The sequence below is a fragment of the Cyphomyrmex costatus genome, unplaced genomic scaffold (genome assembly GCF_001594065.2).
Source record: "Cyphomyrmex costatus isolate MS0001 unplaced genomic scaffold, Ccosl1.0 scaffold826, whole genome shotgun sequence".
NCBI classification, from domain to species: Eukaryota; Metazoa; Arthropoda; class Insecta; order Hymenoptera; family Formicidae; genus Cyphomyrmex; species Cyphomyrmex costatus.
Window position 1 is genome coordinate 28,976 of NW_017280404.1, and position 27,951 is coordinate 56,926.

The window sequence follows — 27,951 nt, forward strand, 5'->3', positions numbered from 1 at the left end:
TATGTTTGCAATGTTACTTGCAATATTGCTGTAATGTTTCTGTGAATTGTGCTGGAATTTAAAATTAAACAAACCAAAATGTTTACAACGAGGGAGGGACAGTATCGCCTGCGCTGCTTCGAAAATAATAGCGCAGTCGATAGAAACTAACAACCGGCAAGAGTAAAAGTATATTTGAGCAACGCAGGCAATTCCGCTGTACGTTTGATCCGTATGCGTATTTCGATGCGTATCGACCTAAGTACACTCGGTGTGCATATTGGAAAGCATTCATATTAAAATCAAAAGTTTGAATTTTCTGATTTTATGAATTCGGTATAAATATCATGATACAATAAGGTAATGTCACGTCATTTTTATAAATAAAGATACTGTTTATTTTTTTATAAACGTAACATTATGACGATTACCAGAAAAATAAGTTAGAATTATATTACTTTTATCATCAGTTTTTATTTATTAATTTAGTTTTCTTAAAAACAGAGTTGATCTAATTACATCTTATTGAAGTAAAAAATTTATGTTATATCTGGCATAGTTATATATATTCATATATTGTAGAAATTTATACAATAATTAGGTTTACATAATTATTTCTTAAGAAATTAGGCTTAAGAAATTTTATACTTAAAAACTTGACAGTCATAATAATGTAGGCAGAATTTATAATAATAATAATAATAATTCTGAAATTAATATATCGGCATTAATACATTTTTATATATAATACATTTTTAATTACAACAAATTTTTATTAAAAAGAAATTATTTAATTTTCTCTATGTGTATGTACTACATATACAATATATGCACATTCCGTTACACCGTTAAATATCGAATTATAGTAATTTCAAATGAGTTATCTTTAATATTTTTATAGGTCGCTATTACTCCTACTTAATATTTTGTTAATTTAATTGTAACAATGGAGTTAAATAACTTAACTTAGTAAATGTATTAATTATACTCAAATTTAGTTTATTAATTACTAAATGCATTAATATGAACATTGTTTACTTTGAAATTAATCACAGAAATGGATCAATTTACATTTTGACACATATGGAAGTTAAAAATAATAAAATGTTATTTAACTAAAGGGATTTAGTTATCATTTAATATCTAATTATTCCTTTAATATCTAATTAGAATCTTTTAACGTTTTCAAAAATTCTAAAAAAGGCTTTTCGATATTTTTCAGAATGGCAAGGACGTTGAGTTTAATAGTGGCATTGCTGCTGGTCTTCGCTCTTACCGAAGCTTCTCGTGGACAAACTAATCAGGTAATTAATTATGAAAGTAATTGTAACTTATACACATAAACGATGATACATAAGAGATTTAATATCTTTTTAATTCGATACGAGTAATAAACAATTGTTTCACAATTATATGATAATACATAATATAATCGCTAATGATATGGAATTTTTAACTTAAAAGATTAATTTTAGATTTTAAAGCTAAATTTTACACAGAATTATCCAAAAGGAAAAAATTTATTTATGCGTACGCATTTATTATTTAGAAGACGAATAAATAGCTTAAATATAATACATTATATCTTTTGAAGAATATCTATTGTATAAACTTCAATTTCTAACTCTTTGCGTTACATGAAATACGTTATATAACACAAAGCATATATAAAGACACAGATTAAAGACAGGGATTTAAAAGCATAATCATCTATAAATTAATGCACACGAAATGCACGTATGAAGAGACCGGCAAGATCCGCGTTCGCACGTGTTTTGTGTCAAGGATGCGCGTTTGATATCGGGCGTTTACGACATTGCAACCTGCGCGCGTTGCTTTTTTCCCCTTTTTTTTTCATCCTTTTTTCCGCGAAGGCCGTCGACCCAGCGGAACGAGTCGATTCGTATTATTCGACTAAATCGCACGAGTGCAGTTGCACGCGGTGCACGATGCTCGATAATTAGAAGCCGAGAAAGGAAGCAGTTCCTTTATTTACTAGACGCGATTACTCGTATAACAACGAAAGGGAAAATCTTTGCGAATGATTCACGACGACACTTCGTTTCTCATTCTATTAAATCGCACATCACGATTTAATTTAAACATAACGTCGTCTTATATTGTTTCAATTGTGTATAGGTGATATTTTAAGATTTCACTTTGATGACAAATTTCTTCATTGATTTGTAGTTTCTTTAATCAAAAAGAGAGACCTTAATAATTTCCGTGTTATTAAAGATTTAGGTCAACAAACTTTCGAGAAGTATACAATTAAAAAAACAGAAACTTATTATTTATTTAAATTCAAAATTTACTTTCCTAGAATTTTAATTTATAATAAAATTATCCAATTTAACGATAAAAAAAATAGACACATTAACGAGCTTTAATTTCAATAACAATTGTTTTCTTAATTTTTAAAAACTCAATATTTTTTTTACATTTGTGTCATTGAATTCGTTATCGAAATGAAGTTCGAGTTTAATCATCTAAAACAAGTTGACAAAATTTTTTTGATACACATCGAATAATTATAATTTATACATTTAAAACGTAACGACAATGAAAGCGACGATTCACGTAAAAGAGAAACTAGAAATAGTTTGTCACTTGTCAACACGAGTGAGTCATTTGTCTTTCCTTTTCGATCGTATACTCGGATGTCCAGATTCCAGCTATTCGTTTTGCATTTGCCTATAATAATACGATTGCCAGGAAGATCTCGGACGCTTTCGCCGGCTCTCTCACCGTAAAAGTTGTTGAAGCGAGTTCATGGCGTATAAGAATATATATGCATGTATAATCGTCCCTCCGATCAAATAATCTATTAAAAGTAAAAATCAGATTAGCATATACTTTTAATTATATTATCATGAAGCTCGATCATAAATACACCAAATACTAGCTAACACGTACATCGGAAATTACTAGCAAGAAGCGAAGCCGTGAAGAAAACTTTCCCAACATTTCCAAAGCTCGCGTGTTACTATAGCTTTTGTTAAATAATCTAGAAGAATGTAAGATTATTATCATTTAATTTTTAATTTAAATGGAATATTAAAAATGTTGAGAATATAAAAAAAATACGCTGCTCTTCACAATGTATAATAATGATTACGTAATATAATATTAATTACTATTAACCTTTCGTAATTTGAGATATTATTTCATTGTAGAAATATTATAAAATTATATTAATTCTATGAGATTAAATTATCTCGTAAGAACATAATGTATATTTCATAAATTCTCTCTCTATCACTTTTTAATGTATGTCTTATTCGAGAAAGATGAACATAAGGTATTTTCATTAAAGTGAATATAAAACTGTGAAATCAATAATTTTTATCATTTTTTATTAGTTTATTCATTATTGGGTCTATTATATCTGTCGTATGTACATTAACTTCCTCATGTGATTGACTTTCGCATTAAGATGATCATTTATTATCATTAACTATCAATCAATGGACATACGTAAACTGTCACATATAATGGAGTTGAAGCTCCAGCGAACGGATTCGACACGCATGAACTTCTCGCTTATTCCTTCATATTCAGTTTTATGCAACAATATTTGCAACAGAAATATACTTATGTATGCACATATGTATGTTAATGTATACGATAGAGGGAAACTTGGATATAAGTTTTTTGGGAACAAATTAATTTTTACAATTTAATCGTAATAGTAAACTTATAAAAAAAAAAAAACAACAATAATTAAGACTTATCATAAATATTCCAATCTCCAGACTATAAGTGTTCGTTATTTTTTAGTTCCTAAACCGATCCTATTCTGTGCATTATCGTCATCGTACAATCGTAACACGATTGTAGTTCTTACGTTTATCAAACGTACAAGCATTTCACGCACCAATCTAGATATCGAGGCGGCGTAGATATAGCATAGAGCACATATAAATGGAGTGAGAGGATAAGAAGGAAAAAAAGAGATCGCAAGTTTACATGGACCACGCCTAGTCGTACGCCGTTCGCTTAGCGAACGATATATACCGCGTGATCAAAAATATCTCTCTACCATGTACTCATTCTATTTTCGTAACGTTACAGTTTGTTGTAGCAGTATAGTTGAATATAATAAGTAGAAAGTAGAATATAGTAGAATATAAACGATCGTAGCTTGAAAGTTATAGCTCTATGTCGTCAATTGTTAAGTAGATATTAATCACGATCTTAATTACCTGATATTTAATAATCAAATCACTTAAAAATATCTCTTCATCACAATCACAATCTATTTAATTATCTACTTAATAATTTAATTATTCAAAAATATCTTTATTTGCTTATTTATAATTAAATATATTTACGATTAATTATAGTAAGTAAAAATAAAAGAATATATTGTTGAATAGATACAATTCATTAGTTCTTCTCTGACAATAGTCGAGTAGATTGTATTAACCACGATCTCTTTAATTATCTCTTTAATAATCTAATTAATCAAAAAGTCAACACGCGCGAAGTCTGAAGAGAATTAAGATTGTGTCGATGCTACCCGATCGTTAAGTTCTAGATTGGACAATTTCATTTTCATTATAGTATTCGCGATTACCTACAACGCGTATTCCTTCGGTGAACGTAAGCGTGATGTTGATAATTATTCCGCTGTATGCACTGACGATCATAATCTAATGGAAGCAAGAGCGAGATGATTTTCTTATAGATTTAATAACGCATTACGTAAGACAAACATTTCTTATTCCAGGACAACTTTTTTTTATTATTGAGTAAGTGCTTACAAAGCGTCGTCGACATCTTTCGTTTCATCATAATAACGGATAATTTATGTAACGGTATGAAGATCTCGCGATTTGTAAATCGTCCCGACGGAAATCGGCGCACACAGTTCAAGGCGGACGCCTCTTACCACGTCATATGTAATGTCCTATGTGTCTTTAACTATTAATGTCCTCAGAAATGTAGTTTAATAGATCATTCTTGAATTAAACACGGAGATGTACTCGGAATAATCACGATAACGCTAAGATGTCGAAACACAGATTATTTGCATATTCTGATACTCATTATAGTTTAATATTACAATGAGACTACAGTTTCAAGTATAAATACTATACTACTTAAGTAGAACACGGAAGTCATGATAATATTATCACAATCTTATTTGTCATTTATACTCGTAAGTTTATTTTTAAGTGACTAATGACGTCATAAATATGATTGATGTACTATAATATCATTATGATTTAATTATAACTTTGTGTTTCAGCTGACTATTGCTTTCCTATTTCTCTATAACATTTTATAATTTATTATAATTAAGACATAAAATTGAAAAATATAACACACTGAGTTGCACACTTTTTATACATGAGCGAAAGTATTTAAATCATCAGTGAGAGTCGGTTACATTTTGTCGATTTCTCAAGCTTGTATCTTGATCCGCTGCTTCCGATCGGCGAGTGAAGTGTCAGAGTCATTGATTAACATCGTAATCAATTCTACAAATGGATATCAGTCGCGAGGCCTTCTTGCCTTCGTATCTTTCCCGATAGGCGGTTGGTGCGAGGCCTTTAATTAGAAAAGCAAATTACGCAATACGCCCTAGTAAAACGTGCGATCGATATCTAACAAACGTTCGTCACGCATGTCGTAGTATATACCCTTTGCCCGAAGGAACGCTTTATAATTTAGCTCCGTATGATTAACAATCGACGTTTCAGCACTTTCGTTCAATCTCGAAACGTGCTCGCGTACGTGCGCACGCGGTTGCGTATATATCACGCTAAATGCACGCCTATGATGCTTTATTGCGTGTACGAGTACACAAACGCGCACCGACGAAGTGCACGTCGCAGACGGATGTAGCACGTTGCACAAGCGTGCGCGAGTGCGATCTAAATCGAGTTTTCCATCGGAGAAAGCGCTTCTTCTGCATCGTTTACCTCAACAGACTTCCTGATTTATTTGCCATATCTCCCTGTCTCGTCTTTATTTACTCGGACAGCTTCGTCTAGTGCGAAGAGATTAGGATGCACATCATTAACGTATGGCAATCGAACTTTATCCGACATAGTGTTACAAGGTATACTAATTGGGTGATACTGTTGCGATATATTAATTACATTAAGAATACAGAGAAGAGAAAAAATTATGACTAATTATATTCTACAAAGTTAATTGAATGTCAGAAATAACGTAAAACTTACATCATTTTTTTTGTTATGAAAGAAAATGGAAACGAAATTTTATGTTAAAAATATTAAACCAAGAATATTTGAGTATTTCATATTTATGTATTTCATATGAGATAATAAGATTAATTGTCATGTTTAGTATTTGAAATATAAATTACAAAATACTTTTATATATTCATATAAAATATAAAACATTTTTATGCTTCGAAATATTGTATAAGATACAATTATCTTACAAATACTGTTTTTCAAATAAAAGTATTTCAAATACATTCCTAGCTTTGTGCACGATATACAATAATATTTTAAGAGTACAAAAAATTTTTTTTTTATTAATACATAAATAAAATTGGAGTAAATGATAATATAGTATATTTAATTATTTTCTTAATTATATCCGCAATCGTACATTATATTGCAACGCACATTAAACTCATTGTTAATGTAACTCATTTACACAAAGTTTCTGGAAACCTGTAATCACAATTGTAATGCGAAGTAGTTGCAACGGTAAAATGATTTTCTTACACGTTCTACCTGTAACATTCGAATAATGATCCAACGTAATTCCAACTGTCTTAATTAATTATGAGAACGTATGTTTATTGTTCGTGGTATCAATTATCCGAGAAATAACGCGAGAAAAATGAAAACTATTTTAGTATGACACGTTCGAAGTTATCTACAATATACGGATACACGGCAGTAAATGCACAAATGTATGTAGTGTATGTATATCAATCTTTTCTTGAGAACTTTCTTTTGTCCCCCTTCCTTCCATGAATAACTTGCTGAAAAGCAGCAAATATAAAAATCGCTACACTTCACAGTTTCGAAATTTGAGCTTTGATAAATTCTCTCGTCGTGGCGTATTACGTAATGCGTTATAAATGGGATTATAGGTTCAACTTTAACCTACCTAACGAGATCTATTTTTTTCTTTTGTGTGTCAGTATGTCTTATTATAAGATCAACTTTGAACTGATTGGAAAGTGCAGTCAGATAAAGCGAAAGCAAAAAAGTAATAGCAAACGTAGACATAATTTCGTTAGAAAAGATGTTTCTCGATAATATATAAGACGATATATCATGAATAATTTCAATTGTCATATCACGAGAAAGTACTTTTCATTTCTGAACAAGCGCAGTCTCTTTTTGCACTTCATTCCTCAGACAATTGAATCGCGAACAATAAACGCTCGTTCTCATCATTAAATAAAACCTCTGATACTGCGTTGAATTATTATTCGAATTTATATTATAAAAGTCCAACTTTTTAGTATCATAAATTTATGTATTATAGCAAAAAATCTGCATGCAATGTGTCACATTTTGATCAAATAAATTATTATTACACAATATGCTTATTTCTTTTCGAAAGTTATAGTAATATTTTACAGCTTTCTCGCGTCCTTTTCTCTCTTTTTTCAACAAAGAATTTGAATGCAAAATCGAATCTTATATTAAAAATCATTTTTTTTACATGTGCGAATACATTAATTTAAATATGTAAAACTATCCATAAAAGAGATTATACACGGGATAAGAAAGACTTTTGATATATGTATGACTACTTGTCAGAGAGTTATAAACGAACAAAATCATTATTATATTTCATAAATTTCTCTTAAAATGTCTCAATATATTTAATATATTTTCTTTAGATTAGATATCGATGTGCTTTCTCTTTTTTGCAGATTTTCAGTAGTGATTTCCGTAGTAGTGGTTTCAAAGACGGATGCATGAAATCGATGTTAATTTTTAAGGAGCAGTAAATAGCGGGACGCATAAATTAATTCGATCGTATAAATTCAAAACACATAATTATCCCGAAAGGTCAGAAGTCGAAAGTATTAACTGCCTATTCACGTAGCAACCTATTCACGTCGTTTACGCTGCACTCAACTTTGTGATGTTTGTATATATGCTCGAGTGTCCTTCAGCTATCGTTCGATTTCGCTCGTTAACGGGAAAAGTTGCTTTATATTGCATTGCAACGTTTAAACTCTTAGTCAAGATTATTGCATTCAAGTGATGCATTTCACATTTGCCTGCAGATGCGGAAAGCTTTTTGATACCATTTAATCACGTATCATTCGAGTGTAAACATTTCTCTATATATTAATATTTATTTAATATTATCACACGTTAATTTTTAATATAATTTAAAATATATATTGTATAATTAATATTATTAATCTTATATCTTTTGTTTATATATATATTAATTTAATAGAACTATACAGTATACATATATAAATACAGGAAACTATCTATTTTCAGACTCAAAATACATTTTCACATTACATGCTCACATTATGTTCTATTGATGGAAAAGCGACACAAGTAAAAAATTAGCATTTAGATTATAGTGTTCAAAAACAATTATATTTTAAAACAGTTTTAAGAATTTATGACACTTTAAAGTATACATTATAATTAAAAATATAAGGTGGACAAAAGTGAAATTATGTATATTCATTATCTTAATTAAAATGCTGTTTAAATTCAGACTTTTCGAACTGTTCTATTGAAAAGATGCTAAATTTGAGACATGTTATTTTTCTGTCAATAGAGAGACATAATATATAATATTTCAGAATCATCGGAAATTTAACTTTAGAAGAACACACATAAATTAAGGAAGTTAATCCTTCTAGAAAAATTTTAGGTAAAGATTATAATTTGCTATAATCAAATAATAGTTAGTATTAAATTATCTTATATTATAGTAATTATATTTTTAATAAAAATAATCTAAATTGAATAAAGTGTACAAAGTTTATCCAAATTTAATAAAGAATAAAATTTCCTAACTTGATTGGCTTTTTTAAACTGCAAAAATTCTATCATTTATTTACGCTTAAATATGCTGATCGTGTTCTCTAAATAAAGATAATATATATTTTCCTAAGAAAGAATTAAAGTTTGGGTGAAAGTAACGATCCTTAAGCAAACTCTGTTGTAAACTGTCGCTTGAGTTGGGTCGGACGCCGAGACCACACCCTGAAAATTGGCCCATTCGGACCAGTTTTTTTTAGGTCGCTTATGTATACTTTCATTAAATATGTATGCGTGACATAAAGATAATAAATAAGACAATGATTTGCAAAGAAACCTTCAAAGTACCGCAATATTTAAAAACTTCCTGTATTTGTGTCACCCAAAAATGCTAAGTAATTCAAGCATTTTTTTAAATTATAATTTTAAATACCTCTTATTATTAAAACTTTCAATTTTTTATCCTTGAAATATGTTTTATTGTGGAACACTGATATTCCACAATTGTATATCTTCTTGCATATTTACAATTAGAAAAATTTTTTACAAGCATTGATGTAAAATCTAACTATATATTTATATAATTATCAAAATTAATTATTAAAATATAATATTATAATAATTTCGATAATTATTACCACAAAAATGGAATATAAAACAAATTTATTAAACTAAAATAATTATTTATACGTTTTAAATTTATTAATTATTTCCATTACTCTTTACTGTTTTAAGCGTAACTAATACATCCACTTAAAGCTAACTATGTGTGAAATTAATGATAAGGAAACAGTAAATTATATATAGCTCGTAAATGGAAACAATATTTTATATACAAACAAAGACTGAATAAAGACAGAGCGAGTAACAACCTCACAATATGGTGTGTTGCGGACTTTCGCAAGAAGGCGATACGTCAAGAAGTATGGAAGGTCATTTCATATGAAACTTGCTTGAATTAAATGTGTTGAATATAATATTATTGATACAAATTCCACCGGGGTACTGGAGACAAGGACAATGGCGTCCAGACGTAGACGACCCTTTTGATTCGATGGTGTGGAAGCAGTCAACCTTCGCGGAGCGAAGTCGAGCCTCTCACCTGTCCGAAGAACTTTTCCAATATCCGCACGGCGTGTTACAAGCATCCATTTCGTAATAATAATCGTCAGGCAGTCAGGCGATCCAAAAATTTTCTCGATTTCTACGCGTCATAATCGTACTAATTCGACTTTCTTTCGCGATTTGCATTACTTTTCCTTTTTACATGAATCGTCCCGGAACTCTCTACCCACCTTTCCTTTCTTTTCTTTATAAATTCCATCGACAATGTGCGCTTCTTTCCAAACAAATTAGTCGATTCCGCGTTATATATTGTCATAAAAATATTTATGTTTTTTCATTTTTAATTATTTTAATATTTAGTATGAAATATCTTGCAATCCTCGTTTTCCCCTAAAAATGTCCGCATTATGAAGATTTTTCACAAAAAAGAAACATATGCGAGACACTGGTCTTTTACTGCTCTTTAATCCTTTTGTCCTTGAATATAAATGTTGTCGCTAAATTGAAAATAATGCACAGGTCTGCTGTTTTAATGTCGAATTAAACTGAATTTTTAGTTATAGAAATAACGAAATTGATTGGTGGGAGTGATTGGGAGGAGGGTGGGATAGTAAAACATATATATATATATATATATATATGTCAATAGGTAAAAAACGAACGTTAAAGACTGCTTCCTGGTCGCTAAATAACTTGATTAGTCTTCTTATCTTTCATCTATATACCGAAAGGCATCAAATTTGCATACTAATTTCCGAGTTTGTTCTCCAATTTTCTTCGTTTTGATTACGCGCAAATCGACTAGATTCGCGACAGTTCGTTTTTAACAGCATGTCTTGCGGAATAACGTGGCGTGACGTGATACACCGACTTTTACTTTCAGTAACGATAGTACGACAACTAAAAGACTTAGACTTAATAATGAAGCTAGAACGCATATTCACACATCATAAATATAGCGCACGATCACAGCTGTTGTTTTAAAGAATCACATTGTTTATTTCATATGTAGAAATATGAAATATATATTTAGATGTTTTTGCCCATATGGATGATGAAGAAGAATTTTTTTGAGATTTAGAAATTACTGATTATAAGAGATCTTGAAGATCCGGAAATAAGTATTGTTGACAATTTTTTAGCGTTAAAGAATTATCATTTAATATAATATTTATACAATAAATACACAAAATATCTTATTTGCATCAATCAATTAACTGAGAACTCTTGAAATATTTAAATTGTTAGAATTCCTTAAGTTTGTAAATCTTTTCTTCAATTTTGATTGTAGATCAATTATTTAATTTAATTAGGTCTTCGAAATATATCATTAAAAGCGATATCTCCTAAGCTTCTATATTATTAAGTCAATGGATTATTAGATTTGTCCATAAAGGAATTACGGTTTTATCGATTCGCTGCGAATTAATTTGATACGAAAAATTACAATAACTGCTTCATAAAATGAGACAGATCAAAATTTAAACGATACCGCCGATTCATTTGCATCTTGTGCAAACATCCAATATTGAAAACAAGTTTGTTGCAATTGCGAAGAAGGAGGGAGAAAAATTTCAAACGAGAAGTGTGCACGCTAGAGCCGTTTTCCTCTAAGCATCGACAGGTCAATGTAGTCACGAGGATTTTAATGCCGCTTATTAACGCTGACGATGAAGGTATAATCTGTGACGAATACGACCTATTTGCCGTAACTGGAAATGCGATTAATTGCGTTTGTCAGACATTATTGTCAACGATAGTTGATCGATCGGACCCGTCAAAACCAGTTATTACCATTTGCGTTAATCCCAATTTCAGAGGATTCTCTTATTCCTCTAATTACATAATTGATACCTTCCTGCAATTTCATCAGGTATGGTATCTTTGCAATCGAGTTGCCGTGTATTTCTCTAGGATGTTTTTCCTCTCGAAGTGTACTTTTGATTAACAATACATTTTATCTTTTTCATATTAAAGCGCTGCAATCATAATCGTCTGACTACATACGTTAATCGAACAATTGTAGCCATTAATTGATCGATTATTGATCACATAAGCGATTCTAAAATGTCCTCGGGCGACTATTTATATACTTTCTAAGTACTCAGAGCACGTGCAGTAATCCATTCTCATGAAAGTTCTTATGCTGCGCATTTATAATTAACACTATTATCGTTAATTATTTAACTAACATAAAAAAACATCTTGATACTGAATTATAATTAGAAGCATCTTCAGTAATTGTACGGATTTTAATGGGGTTAATGATTTTGTAAAATTTTTAGAACAGAACGTTTTTAATGAAGTAATCATAACGTAACAACGTTCTGTTCCAGAAATTTAACAAAATCTCTTTTCCTGTTTTTCAGAAACAAAAATTTGTGACAGAGAGAAATAATGTAGTCAACTAATTAATAATAGTTTGACCCACTAAATAAAATGATGATAAAATCACTATAAATATGTAACACACTGCACATTTTCAGACGGATGGACAGAAAATAACGAATCGTGGTACCGCGCGATACAACTCCAAATCAACGACAGAATCGAATAGTCCTTCTACATCGGAAACCAGGTTGCCTCGCGATAAGACTAAGAGTTCTCATTTAGAAGCAGTTACGAACTTAGAAAAGCATGAAACGCATTTGGCGAGAGAAGGTCCGATAAGGTCGCGGTCAAAATTAAAGCAATCACAGGCGGTAGATGATTCCACTGATACATCACGGACAAGTTCGAGGCATTTGAATACTAGTGTCGATAATTCACGAAATCGTCAAAAATCGTACGCCACGCAGGCTCTTAAAGAAGAAATAACAAGGGACGACAATAAAGAGAACGCGTCCGAATCACGAACGCCGAAACGATTGGCAGCTTCCCGAAGAACGTCTTCGGACGCATCTCTCGTCTGGGTGGACAATGTAAAGTTGGATCACGAAGTGTTCACGAAGTCGGATCATTTGAGATCGAGAACAGGAAGAAAGATTTCTGTAAATCACGGGAGAGAATCGAAAGGTGAATTAATTCCAACCAGAAAATCTCCAGAAAATGAAAATGTGGAAAAAAGTCTGAGCAAGGAATTAGAAAAGGAAGCACAATTGGAATATTCAAAGGCCGAGAACGATACTTCGAAAGCAAACGTGTCAAAGAAAATAGATACGAAAAGCACGAACAATTCTGGCAGTCCAAAAGACCAAGCAAAAGATGTTCTGTTGTCGGGTTCCGAGAGTATAAGAGTGAACGTTCCTCTAACGGTTGAAAATGATGAAGACGTCAATCTTTTAACATCCGCCACGGCTTCGTCCGTCAGTGTATCCCCGAGACAAGCTTCAAGGTCGGACAGGGAAAAGGTGGAAAGCAACGATATCGCAAGATCGAACACGAAGAAAAGTAGACAATCTAATCGATCGAAATCTCGTAACAGATCCAAAACGAGGGATCCTAATCTCGAGACCGCGAATTCCGGAAGTACTTCCCGCCGAGGTTCGTCCAGATCCAGCAACACCACAACTGCGGAGACGAATAGACGATCCTCCAATTCTAGACACAGATCTAGCTCGAAGAACGTCAATTCGAGAGGCCGTTCCGCACATAAGTCGAGAGATGCGGTCACGGCAGAAGCAAGAAACAGCGATAGACAAAGAAATACAGACACCGATTCTGAAACGAATGCAAATAAACGAACGGACACACGACGTAACGACAGACGAACGTCTGAGGGAAAGCGAAGGTCCAAGGATAGCAGATCAAAAGCGGAAGTCAAGGTAGACGAGCAAGACATCCGGGTGCAATCCAGAAGTCGGTCACGCACAACTACGAGCAATCTTGGTAATTTATAATTTAATCTTGAAACATTAATTAATATAGTACTAATAAATTAACAATCTGTCTCAAGGAGACATTATCTTCATTTATATAAATATCACTTTATTGTTTTTTTATTTTATTAGCGATCATTTGATAATAAAATCTCTGAGGCAATATTTGGATTAATTACATTTATATTTTTTACAAAAACTTTTAAATAATTCAAATACTGTTTCATTCTTAAATTCAGAATTAGAAGTTAATCGATAACAAGAAACGCAATATTTCTATATTACTTTGGCATAATTTTAAAAATAATCACATTTTTTTCAGATGTTACTACTGCTTACATTCCGAAAGTGACAACCGTTGAAACTACGACTATTCCTTCTGTGGACACCGAGATTACGACATCCAGTTCTACAACAACGATCAGACCATCGACAACGACTCGAACGTCCACTTCGACTGAGCGAGTTTCACGCAACAGAGGAAGAGATAGAGGAGAAAGTTCTCGAGCAATTAAACCCCCGAAGGAAGACTTTTTCAATTACGGTTTAGGTTTTCGTGGTCGAAAGACCTCGACCGAGGCATCGTCCTCGATTGTTGCAGAACCAAGGACCACTACGCCTAAAAGTGAAACGCAATTACGTGGTAATCCCGGATGGACTCTCAGACGTCGACCTGGTCACATCAGTCAAGATGCTTCTTCTTCAACTACATCCGCGCCAATCAATCGAGATCAGACCAACGAAATTGTCTTGTCCACTGATTCACCGATGAGCACCGAAACGCCGTTAAATAATACAAAAGCCGGACGAAGAGGCACCAAAAGGCCAAAAGTAAAGGACGAAAGCGATATCGTATCGGGCGTCACGGCAAAGAGCACAACAAGAGGCAGTAAAACCTTCAACAAATCCGAAAGCTTTGGTCTACCCAAGGGAACAGAACCCGAGAGTGACAATTATCCTCCTGCATTTCGAGCTAGATTGTCTCAATTGGTGAGTTTGAATTTATTTATATTCGAAAAATTTCTTTTTTATCTTTAACAAATTAGTTGCCTATAAAGTGTGGTTTTATGTTGAATCTTGATTAAAATGAGACGAAAAAGACATAGATAATAGTTAAAGTTTGTTTATTCAGAATGTAAAATGCATAACATAATATAAAAACAGATATATTTTTTTATGTACTTATTTATTTGTTAAATTATCTCATCTGTCTAATTTCTACTTTTAATTATTTAAATTATTATACTTAGTTATTGTAAAATTACAGTTTTTATAATATGTCTATATATCTACTTATTTAAAATTATTATAATACGACATAAATGTATTAAACGCACTTCAAAACTTTTTTACAAAATTTCGCAATATTTTAAATTTTTGTTGTGAAATCTTCATAAAATATATATTGTATTAATAACACTGATGAAAAAATTAACAATAAAACAAACGCACTTAGTCAAAGAATACTTTCAGAAAAATTCTAACCCGAAACCTACTGAAGGAAAAAGTACAACTAGGACCAGCTTGCAGGTAAGACAGCATGCAGGTCTCTCGACATATTTGGTAAATTAACTATTATAATTATATTAATTTACTTTAACTCTTAACATATTAACGATTTATAACATTAATATGCATCTTATTTCTTTCAATTTAAGCCATTTGTAGACAGTTAAATCTGTGGATGTTAAAAAGGTTGCATCTTTAGCATGAAATAGCTAATCTTTTGAATCTTTATCTCAAACAATTAGCATGTACATCTATATTGATAAACGCGTAAAGGAATGATACGGTAGAAATAAAATTAATTAATATGGTGGTGACTTTTCCCTCGTTGATGTGTATAATTCTCATAATTTACAATTGTATAAAGTTAAAAAAATGCCCTACGTAGGAACATTCAAAGGAACACACATTCCGACGGCATATACGATCCAGCACGAAAACGATGCATGTATCTGAAAAAAACGAAACTATGGAAAATGCGCTTGCGACAGACGTAATATTGCACGTCTCTCCTCCCACGAACCCCTTAACTTCGATACTCGACCCAGATACGCGACAAGTAAGAACACAGCGGTAGTTTGGTCAGAACTTTAATGGCAGTTTGGAATTGCGCACTAATCCAGCTGAGAAATCGCTTTATTATTCCCATTTATGCTCTCGAGATTTCTGGAGCTTCCCTTAAATTTTTTAAACACCTACTCGACACCAACTAAAAAGAACATAACATCAATGTGATAATTTCGTACTCAACAATATAAATGGAACACATGGTATGTGTTACATATTCTCTAAATTCTTTGGAGTGAAATCTCACTCTAAAAAGTGATAATTGGGTCAGTTTTAAGAAAGAGTTCAATGGTTCAATATTCATTATAATGTTGATTGCGAAATTATATAACGTTGATATTATATTACTTTTAATTGATATCAACTAGAAAGGTGTCCATCCATAAGAAAAATATCAACTTTGGTATATGTTTCCTTACCACGTGTTTATTTCCAGTATTTGGATAAAAAGATTAAGATTTCGGTCTGATTTTATTTTTCATCGAGAAGTGTATCGCGAAAAGAGATCCGTTTCTTACGATCGTCAATCGTTGAATGCGACAGCTTTTCGAGATCACTACAATCGGTGTATTAAATCTTGACAAGAATTACAGTATGAAATGAGGAATGGTGTATTGGTTGCTATAAACGCAAACTCACGTTAAATGCATCATTAAGAACCAATCAGAACTGGACAATGATGCATTATTAACATTATGACTGACGCTGCCAGTAAAGCTTGGTGATTAAACTTGGTGGTGGTAAAACGTGACGGAAACAGTTACGATTTTGAAGAATCTGCTCTTCAAAGCTTTCGCCGGAAAGCTTTTGAAACGCATTTTGCAGAAGCTTTAGGAACGTGGCGACAATGAACATCCAAATGAGACTGGATTTGAACGCTATCGTGACGCAAGGAGTGGCGAATCCTCGACAAGAAGTTTTCTCAAGATATATCAATTGCAAAAAGGTCGCGGAACAGTCTTAAATCTTTCATTATAATCTTTTGCTGATCTTTCGATTGCGATCCTAGTTTTACTTTCAAGTACCCTTAATGAAACGACCGGGAATAAGAGATGAATAGATGTCTATTATTGACGTGCAATGAATGAATTGGTTTCGAGATTTTGCAAACTGACTTTGATATAATCAACCTGTCTCTTTCTTCTTACATTGTCAGTTAGTCGAGGAGAGAAAGTATATTCGTTGGTAGGTCATTACAGCAAATCAAATAATGGCCACGTTGTTATTCAAACAGATAATCGATCTTAATTTGATGCTTCTCGATTTGCCTTGAAAGTTTATTATTATAGGTTTGTTAATTGCAGTACTAAATATAAAGTGCGAAATAGAGTGCTAGTTATTTTCAGTTATTTTTTGCGAAATAAAAAAGTATTTAAACGTCGTGTAATAATTCTGCAACGTTAAATAAATGTGTCACGGTATACAACATGTTTTAATCTCCTTTGTCTGATACTCAGCTTTTTATAAGAATGTATTGCTTTGCTGTCTAATGGAAAGAAGTAAAGGAGACCGATACACTGGTAGTAGAAAAAAAGAAATAGAAAGGTAATTTAATGATTCTGCCCCATGAACTGTATCTATTATTTGCTAGAAGTACGGAAGCAAATAGTTTAAAAAATGATACGTAATTACGGTACATATAATTACTTATTAGAAGGATACATTCAATTAAAACTAAGTGAAAGAGCACAATTGCTCGCTCATAAATAATAGTTTTAAATATCAGTTATTTATTGTAATATAAATCATTTTAAGCTTAGCTAGAAATGCATTTTTCTCGAATTACATGCTAAAAAAATCTGATTTGATTCAACATAAATATGTATTTGTAAATACTGTATATATAGACTTGTAAATAAGGACTTATTTTTTTTTGTAAAAAGATAATTTATATTTCTCCAAAAAATTATATAAATTTGTAATTTGTAATAGTATTCAATAATTTACTAAATTTCATGCACGTAACGTATATTTGTGTTTCCTCGAATATTTTTTATTAATGCATACTTTCGTAGACGATTTCGCTTACTTATTACATTACATATATTATGTTATCTTGCTTTGCAAGGTGTAAAAATATAGTATTCTTATTTAGATTGTGGTTTGACGAGAACGATTAAAATTTCAGTCCACGCCAACGAAATCTTGGTTCGGGTATGTCATTAGCCAACTGGTTGCATGGATCGTCTTCTTTCGTCAATTCATCAGACTTCTATTCCTCCTTTAAAAAATAAAGGGTGGATGTAGTTCTCCTTAGATGATCTATATATTAGTTTTTCTGTTATCATGTAAAAGAGAATAAATACGTTTCCACGAGTGAATTTTGCGAACAGTCTTGAGAACGTTGCTTCGAGTCGAGGAAGACGAACGCCTTGTACGAGATCGCCGTACTAACAGAATTTACTTCTGAGCTTTCGGCAGGTTGCTTACGAACGCTTGGCGATTTTCGTCGCGTCCTTAAAATGGAGCTCTTTCAACGACCTTTTCAGGCCACGAAACCAAGTTTGACGAGTCTCTTCTCCGAAAGATCCAAGCTGAAACTGGAGTTAGCCCGAAGATTAATCAAACCCGAACTAAATGTTGACGAGAACAATTTCGATGTAACGACGACCGCTTATTCCGATAAATCAAAAGCGAAAGAAGTTTCGACGGTCAGCGAAAGCAGAAACGTAGAGAAAACAACAAAAGCGAGTACCAACAAGCTCATTGGTACTCGTGCCACACATGGAAGTACAATTGCGGGTGCACCGAAGGAAAAATCAACCGTGAGAGACAGGTGGAAGATCTTAGAGACCAGAAAATCATCGAAAGATCGAAATGTCAAATCTTCACTTCGATCACCCGCTGGTACGACTAAAAAAATCCGAGTGACTTCTGAAAGAGCTTCTTCGTTCATCGAAGAAACATCGTCGAAGAGCGTTACAGAATTCAACGTTATACCACGTCTAATTACAGCTTCACATCGCGGTGCCGTTCCCGTAGAAGGAACGGCGGCCGCCACGACTGTTGATACGACAAAAGTCCGATCCCCGAGCACGGCATCGCGGGACGAAGAGTTGACGAATACGGTGGAAGCTATAGAGGAAAACACCATCATTACAACTGTCGTACCGCTGAAGCTAGATAAAACATTCAGTGAAACTGTTACTGCAACATCAGATGCTGTAACTGATGCATCAACAGAATCTAAAGTCCCCACGGAATTCCCTCAAGAAATTACACTACCACCGACCATTACCACGGCAAACGATGTGCTTTCGTCGTCTACACCATCGACGTCAGAACAAATATATCCCGTTTATATTCCGGATGCGAAAGAGTTGTCGAGCAATAAAGAAAAGATGACAACCCCAAGCGATTCGAGTAAAAGCAGCGTTCGATCCCGTTATACGAGTCAAGAACAGCCAGATAAGGTGACGGTTTCTATGGTGACATCGAGAACCGCCGGACCTACTAGTAGGTACATCCGGAAGAAATCCGGCGTTTTCACGCCATACGACTCCATTCCCAAGAAATTCAGTACGGAAGCGACGCTTACGCAGACAAAGCGACGAGAATTCCGTCCGCGAACATCGACTTATAGGAGGCATTCCGAGGTGCCAACCAGCCAGCTGGTGGTTCAGCCGCCGGCGACAGTCGAGCAAACGACAATCAGCGTAGATATCACTCCAAAGCCGACCAAGTATCACGCTCAAGTTGAACCGAGCACTCGAGCCTCGCCCTCCGATCCGTTAGTCAGCGTGAGGATCGACACCTCGAATGATACCACCTCGCGAGTATCCGGTATCGCCGGAAACAGCAATGGTAATAGCGGCAACTCCAACATCTTCAATCCTACTAGGAGTACGTATCTCACTGCGAATACCACTACGCTGCTGGAGCAACTACGGAGCACCGTGGCACCGCTCTTGAACAACTTAGGTGACAAGACCCCTATCTTCTCCGGAGCTTATTCTAATGTGAATACAGGGGTGAGTGATTAAATAATTTTCAGAGAAAACCATTTGTTTTCTATTCAATATAAAGTTAAATTAATACATAAATCTTAATTGTATCTATACAATATCACTATAATTGAAAAAATAATCTTATATTTTTATGATATATTCAAACAGAAGTTTTTTTCACATAGAGAAATATTTCTTTCTTATTTTAAAAATATGTTGTAATTTTCATACTTTTTAGAAAAAAATATACTACAATATATTATTTTTTCTACGTATAGAATTCAGCCCCCAGGATAACACCTAACGGTTCCCCGCCAAGATTCAGCGCGAGATATAAAGGAGCAGAATTGTTTGTAAGAAAACCGTCCGTTGGTCAAGCTGTGGTACCATCGATCACAACGTCATCGACTACGGCCTCAACACTGATAGAGGTAAGACTTTTAAGGATTTTGGAAAAAATTTTATAGAGGAACGTCATCGAGGAGAGACGAACCTTTTTTTTTTTTGTTTAACTAATGCACATTATATAATCACCTTTTTATTACATGCTGTGTACTCAGTCGAATAGAAAGCGATAATTCATAAACTTGTTAGCTTTAATTTTTACGTTTTAATAGCAGCAATTCGCGTCAACGTCATTCTCACTTCATGATACGATATTTCTCGTTATTTTATGATAAATATACGCTTATCATAAATATTTCGTATTACACATGTTTTTTGTAGATATCTCGTGTTACATTGTCGATGTATTTATAGAAAAAAGACTTTTATTTTTAAAAATAACGACGACATTGCGAATTTAAAGTAGTATATTGTAATATATATTTTTATATATGTGTATGACTAAATATTACATCTGACTTTGTTATTATTTCAAGACAAAGTTGTAATATTTTATGTATACTATACTACGCTATTTTACCGTATGTGAAATATACTTTTCACATAGTCTATAATAAGTCATAATAATGTCGTAATATAAAAAAATCACGACAGAAAGACCCAGGTAAGGCAGTATACAAGTCGAACGCATTAATGGTTCCCTTCAGGAGAAATTACGTGAGGTAATTTTCTGTGCTTAAAAGGTGTTCCCTACGAAGGTACCAGAGGATTCCGAAGCAGTTGCGCCGCCATCGTGGACCAACTCTATCACGTCAACCCCATCAAGCGATCTCGTACTTAATCATATCAATGCAAACAACTTACGTTAATCTGACCACCCTCTCTAATCATAATAAGAAATCATTTCGATTCGTCACATTCTTTTTACTTTTTTTATTTCTTTTAGCGAATAGCCGAAGTATAACAACTGTCGTACGAGTTACAGATGCATTTTTCAAACTGTATTAACAATAGCCTTAATTGATTTACTTTATGTTCATTTGTGAATATCAACGCACTAAAAAGGGCACATTTCTTTCGCTTCGAAAGAGCACATCAGCACAAACATAATTATTGCATAAACGATCTATACTGGGATTAAGGTCGATTTATAAAGATCATTAAATATAACGTTCTAACACTTAGAAGAAGGATTCGTCTTGAAAGACTAGAAGGATGACTTATTAACTTCGAAGAAGATTAATGCACGGTCATCGATTCATGTCACGTTATCTCATAGCACTCACGTATCATACACTATATACATATGTGCAAATATTGTACCATACAACCTTATATTTTTTTATAATAAATGTATTGATTTATTAGCATTGCACGCGATTAGCAATTGTTTGTCCTTATTTAACCATATAGAGTTAAAATCTGCAAATATATATATATATATATATATATATATATATATATATATATATCTGTTATAAAAAAAGTATAAATTTGTTTTAAAGAAAAAAAAAAGCAATAAATATATTATTTTTAGTTTAATTTTTATTGTACTTTTATGATGATGTATTTACAAACGTAACAGAATTGTGAGTGAATTAGAAAAGTAATATTGAGTTGTTTTGAGCAAATACATACGTGATGTATTTTTATAACACTACTTGTAGTGTCTTTTAGTTTTTGAACATGGAGACATTACCGCGTCTCCTGATACTTTTAGCTTACATCAATTGATGTAAAAATAAATTTATTTGAATATGTACACAATGCAAAAAGTTAAACAATTTACAGATTTCCAATAATAACCGCAAGAACCGCAAAAATAGGAAATTTATATAATAATTGGATTATTTAAATAAATATACATATATAATTATAGAAATACAAAATACTTTTATTATTTTTAATAAAATTTCAAATAAAATATCGAAAACATATCATAGCCTTTTGACTCTTCGATAACATTAAAAATATAATACATGCATCTCTGTGGTTCTTCAGTTGTTTTCGATTACTTCAATTTTTGATAATGTAAAACTGTAATAAATTTTTGTATTTTACTATATAAATCCAAGAAATTGTTAACGTGTTCACAATAAATCCAGATATTCGTTTCACAGTCCGTTTCAACATTTATCATCCATCTGTCATATTGCATCTTTATCCATAATTTGATGTTCTATCTCGATATTGTATTCTAAATTCAGTTATCGAATACAGATGCAATCTACTTTGACTCAATAAAGACATTTTACATGCTCCATCTCATTAAGAAAATATCGCTCTTGGACAGCGAGAAGTGAAAGTACGTACTCGTGCATAATAGATGTACTCGTATATGTATAGTAAGCATTCTATAATTTCTATCTCTCTCTCTCTCTCTCTCTCTCTCTCTCTCTCTCTATTGCACACAATAAAATAAGAATGATACAAAATATAAACGGAAGAAGAATACGTCGCTATCAAGCATCCTTTACTATCAATATGTTTCACTTTTCTATTCCTTTATTGATTTATTTCGAAATTATTCGATTTTAATATATGTTCTTATAAAGTTTCTTTTCTTATAAAGTATTTCAAAATATCGAAGTGATTATTTAGAATTAGATTAATTTCACGCGTGATAATTTTCACAACGTGAGCACTTCGCACGTGCCACGAACGTTTGTTTGTTCTGAGGCTTCCATCGGGTAATCGTGCGAGAAATTGTTAATGCAATACTTCCGTAATAATGTAACAGCGAAAGTACGTCGGTGGAGGCCTCTGTAGACGCAAGGTAAGAGTCGGTAATACCCTGAAGAAGAGAAAAAAGTATCGGAGACGAGAGGGGAACTAGTTCCCCCGCTGTTTCTAAATATCTTTAATCTTAAAAACAAGTCTCGGCTGTTACATCAAGGCTTTACATTCGGCGACAATTTTCCTTCCTCTTACACTAGTTCGTACGTATACCTGAAGATGGTGTATGCTTACGTGTTTTCTCAAGCTGGTTCTACATTAATGATAAGTCGATCGCAAGCTTGTTGCGATAGTTAATCTAAAGCATCAATTTAAAAATTAACTGATTTTAGATTGGCTGTCACAAGCTTGTTATCAACTTGCGACTGATGTATCAAATTCATATAACGTCCATTTGTATAATTGTATGTATTTGCCATAAAAATGTTTAGGCGATAAAAATATTTTTATCAAATAACACGCTAATCGCTAATAAGAGATATTGTATATATTACAATAATTGTAGTATTCATTTGAGTGCACATCTGTAAATGCCGCATATCTGTAAATAGAACAACTAAAACGTATTAACTCTTAAACGCGCAAACTACTATTGTTATGTTCATGCTGTGATTAGCATTTTTGTAAGCTTGAACTAAGCTCATGCCAAAGCTAAACGCGCTTAAGAGTTGAAACGCCGCCCTCGACACGTAGATTACGCGTGTTACGAAAAGCCTCCTGTTAACCGACCTCCCGGTTTGTACCCGACTACTTTGTCACCGTAATTGCACCAAAGTGTGTACAGCACTCGCACGCACCGAATTTCTGATTGCAGAATTCCGGTTCGGCACCACCCGTTGCCATCAACAGCCCCGGCGAGCCGAGATTCATCACTTTTTATCAGGCGTTAGAGTCGGCTAGCATAAGAAATGAAAATTTGGGTGCGGAAGACGTGTCTCAGCGGCAAAGACTAACTGGCGTAGTAACGAAGGTAGACCCTAACGCTACTGTACCTAACGGCGCCGGTAACGATATTGCTAACAACAATGACACCATCGCTCCATCAATCACCGCGACTACTACTACTACATTCTCCCCAGATATCACTACCGTAGACACTACCACTGCCGTTCAATCGGCAAACAATTCGCTCGCTTCGAAATTAGGTGCCGAGAATAATATCGATGGTAATCCGGAAACCACCACGACAGTACAAACCCCCGCAAACCTGGACACAAATGAAGGAGAAACGACTCCGGTCCCCATCTCGGAATCGCCCGGAACCACCGTCCCCGTTAACACGATAACACCACCGTCCACCACTACCGAAACAGCCACGTCGACAAGCATCGCTAATATGACTTTAGCAGCGTTGTCCTCTACAGAATCCTTTTCTAACGACAAGCTGATAAACGCGAGCACCACGGAAGTGACAACGCTACCCATCACTGAAATGGTAAACGCAAGAATATACATGCCCGCTTCTCAAAATTTGCAAACGGCGAATGACACATCGGATACAGCGATACCATCTCCGATCACTGAGAACGTTACCGTGATGCACTTACCACCGGAAGCGACAACTATACTTGCGATGAACACGTCGGAGAGTATCGAAACGAATACCGTGCAACAATCTGAGGAAACCACACTTCGAACAGAAACGACCATCTCAATCGAGGATATAGAAACAAATACCATTCAGCAATTCGACACAACGGATCCGTTTCAAATAACAGAAATTACGAGCACTGCTGAGCCGACCACGACCGAAGAGATTTCGAATGACGTAATCGAAATCGGTGCGACGGCGACACCCGCTTTCTCATCTACATACCGCACACGATTAGTCGATTACGCGCAAAATATTCTATCGCTTATATCGCAAAAAGAGGTTTCTACGATTAACACACCGGTTCAAAGACCTACCGCCACGACGACCGTCTCTCCCGAGCTGTCTAACGCGATACCGGATTCGTCATCAACGAATACGGAGAACCCGACGCAATCGGAAGAGACGACTACCATGCGGATAGCTGGACCGGATAGCGACGAAACGACGGAGTCGTTTGATGTAGAGTTCGTACCGATCACGACAAACGAACCAGAAGAGACCCTTCGAAACACAATAGGTGTGAATACTACGCTTCAGGGTCAGTCTAACGATCAAAGGATAAACGCACAGATTACATTGGACTCGAATACAACAACGGTACAGACATTATCGAGTAATATAGGCAACGAGAGTAACGCAACATTGGATCCCGAATCGACAACGATAGCTCAGGATGCGCGAGCTCCAACGACGAATGGAGAAGTCGCGACTACCACGCTGACACCGACCGTGCGACTCGTCGAATCGGTTACGGAGAACGACCCCCGATCGTCTAATGATACATTACTCACTGAGCTAATGACTATCGCGAAGACTCTCTTCACGGAAGCGATGAACGACACGCGACAGTTGGTTCAAACTGACGGCACGGTAGGAAACGATAGAAATCGAATCGTGTCCGTATTGAACGACACGTCAGAAGCTATCACTACACCTTCCGAACTTTCGAATGCTTTAGAAAGCACTACCGAACGTATAAACGTCACAACACCCATTGAGTTATTCGAAAATGAAAGAGGAGATAATTCGACCCGCGGCCCTGTTGTAGGATCGAATATTTTTTTAGTGGAATCTAACGCGCGACCCACCGATGTAGATGATGTTACCACAATACCCCTTTCGCAGATGAAGACCGGAACATCAAACATCACTACGGTTACGGCCAGCATGAGTTCTGAACTAATTACTAATATGCCTGACTCACAATTATCTAATCCGATTGAATCATCCAGTAACAATACTGAACAACAAACTATTACGACAGTTTCGAGTAACGAGACCCAGTTGTTGAATCGGTTATTATTCACTACTAATAATCCCTTAGCAAGCTCTGTTACCGCGAGTACAGAGGGACTGCTGTCCACATCTGACGTAAACGAGTCCACGACGACGAACATGGTAACGGAATTAACCACTAGTGTAGCTGTGACGGAAATAAACGTTGTGCAAACGAACGCCGTAGATACCACTAATCAAACACCGATACCCACCACGATAGTGCCTGCATCTGACCTACAGGTTACAAACGACCAATCCCTCATAGCAAATACATCGGATATCACTACAACACTTTCAATGGTATCCGATACGAGCGATACCCAGCCATTTGATACAGAACCTCCCATTACGGAATCAGTTCGTAATTTAGTAAGCTTCACCGACACTACCACTAATCAACTCAACGACATAACAACAAACGCCCCTCAAACGCTAACCAATCTCGTAAGCGAGATGCCAAATCTTATTGCCCGTTTACAGGATACAACGTCAACAACAACCGCCCAAGGGACGGCTGGTTCGAGAATCATTCAACCCGAGCAAACGACCGAAACCATCATCACTACCACCACCACCGTTCCTACCATCACATCATCTTCAACCGCATCAACAACCGATTCCACCACATTTCCCATATCCTCTACCGATGCATCAACCATCCCGTCCTCATCAGTCCAGTCTACTGTAGCAACCACGACAACAACGGAGACCACGACGACGACATCGACAACAACTTTCCGAACGACATCAACAGAAGCATTATCTACCACTGTCGGATCGACAACCGAAATGACCACTATGACTGCCGACATAAACGATAATCTTGTCTCCACCGAGACGACTGATGCCTCGACTACGCGAGGTACAACGGTCATCCCGACCGAATCAGAAGATCTGAACACGATATCGAGGATAAATGACGGAGAAGGAACGACGACTACAACAACAACCACAACAAGTGCCGCACCACCCACAAATGGCACAAATACATCAACCACAACAACCATGTCGAGTACCGCACGGACTACTATGCTAAATCGAGTATCATCATTTCCGACACCATATCTGGGACGTTTCAACGGCAGCCAAATGACTCCACTCCCAAGACCCAGCTCCTCCAATGCTCCTGTTCGTGACTACTTGATTTATGGTATTTATCCCAACAAGACCATTGTGCGGAAGCGGCCAGAGGACAATGTGATCGACGGCAGAAACGTAGACAGCCCGTACGTGATATTCGGCATCTATCCGGACGGCAGACTGGTTCGGAAGTTTCCCAACGGGACGATAATACCGGATTCACCCACGAACCCGGTCGAGGTTGTGTTCACGCTTAGAACTACCACTACTACTAACCGACCAGCACCCTGGCCATATTATAACCAGGCTAACCAAGCAGGCGTTTATAACAACCAGTATCAAGCCCCGGTGTATAGTAATGGTAGACCCGTGGATGACCCGACGAGAGGCGCCCAGAGCCCCGGATCCCTTGATTTTGGACTCATTGGTAATGCGATCGGCGTTACCCCTGGAGGCCCCAATTTCACGGGACCATTTGGTCCCCCTGCTAGCGTCCCAAGCACAAACAAAATGGTATCTTTATCTCATCTTTTCATCAAAATCGTACTTTATACGTGCAACGAATTTGATCAAGAATCAAATCGCGATTGAGAAACGAGTCGCGTTTCCTGGCTCTTTAGATATTTAGAAATCGTTGCTATACGCGAAAGTAACTTGAACTTTAACGTTAATAGAAATCAGAATTTTATTAGAATAACTATTTAAACTTTATCTATACAGTTTTTATACTTTTAAAAAATTACAAATTATTTTTAATTTAAAAAAAACTGTCGTTATTTTAGTACACATATATTTTATAGAATACAAATATTCATTCAATTCTCAGTTATAGAGTGAAATTTTTCAAAATTATATCTTAAGTATAACATTCATAAGAAAGCAGATAATCTCATGCTTAGCGAAATGCGGATATTCATGTAACGGCCAGCATTTCTAATTCTTTTTATTTCTATTGAATGTAAAGTAAAGTTTCATAACACACTCTTTTTCTCTCGCTGGATAATTATTATGTAATATTGATAGATTAACAATTCAGTTTCTTGGCATAACTTTATAACTTGTCTTTATAGCTT

The 27,951-nt window shown here is 34.6% G+C and overlaps 1 protein-coding gene across 1 annotated transcript in view; it reads left to right on the forward strand.

The window, feature by feature from the left end:
- The first annotated feature begins 1,202 nt into the window (after nucleotides 1-1,202).
- LOC108781531 (mucin-19) overlaps nucleotides 1,203-27,951 on the forward strand; it is a 32,649-nt gene continuing 5,900 nt past the window's right edge. The window contains exons 1-7 of the mRNA XM_018549508.1: nucleotides 1,203-1,283; nucleotides 12,494-13,835; nucleotides 14,148-14,815; nucleotides 15,299-15,355; nucleotides 18,388-19,869; nucleotides 20,124-20,276; nucleotides 23,741-27,391. Of these exons, the coding sequence (XP_018405010.1) occupies nucleotides 1,203-1,283; nucleotides 12,494-13,835; nucleotides 14,148-14,815; nucleotides 15,299-15,355; nucleotides 18,388-19,869; nucleotides 20,124-20,276; nucleotides 23,741-27,391 (7,434 nt within the window). The remainder of the gene's footprint in view (nucleotides 1,284-12,493; nucleotides 13,836-14,147; nucleotides 14,816-15,298; nucleotides 15,356-18,387; nucleotides 19,870-20,123; nucleotides 20,277-23,740; nucleotides 27,392-27,951) is intronic.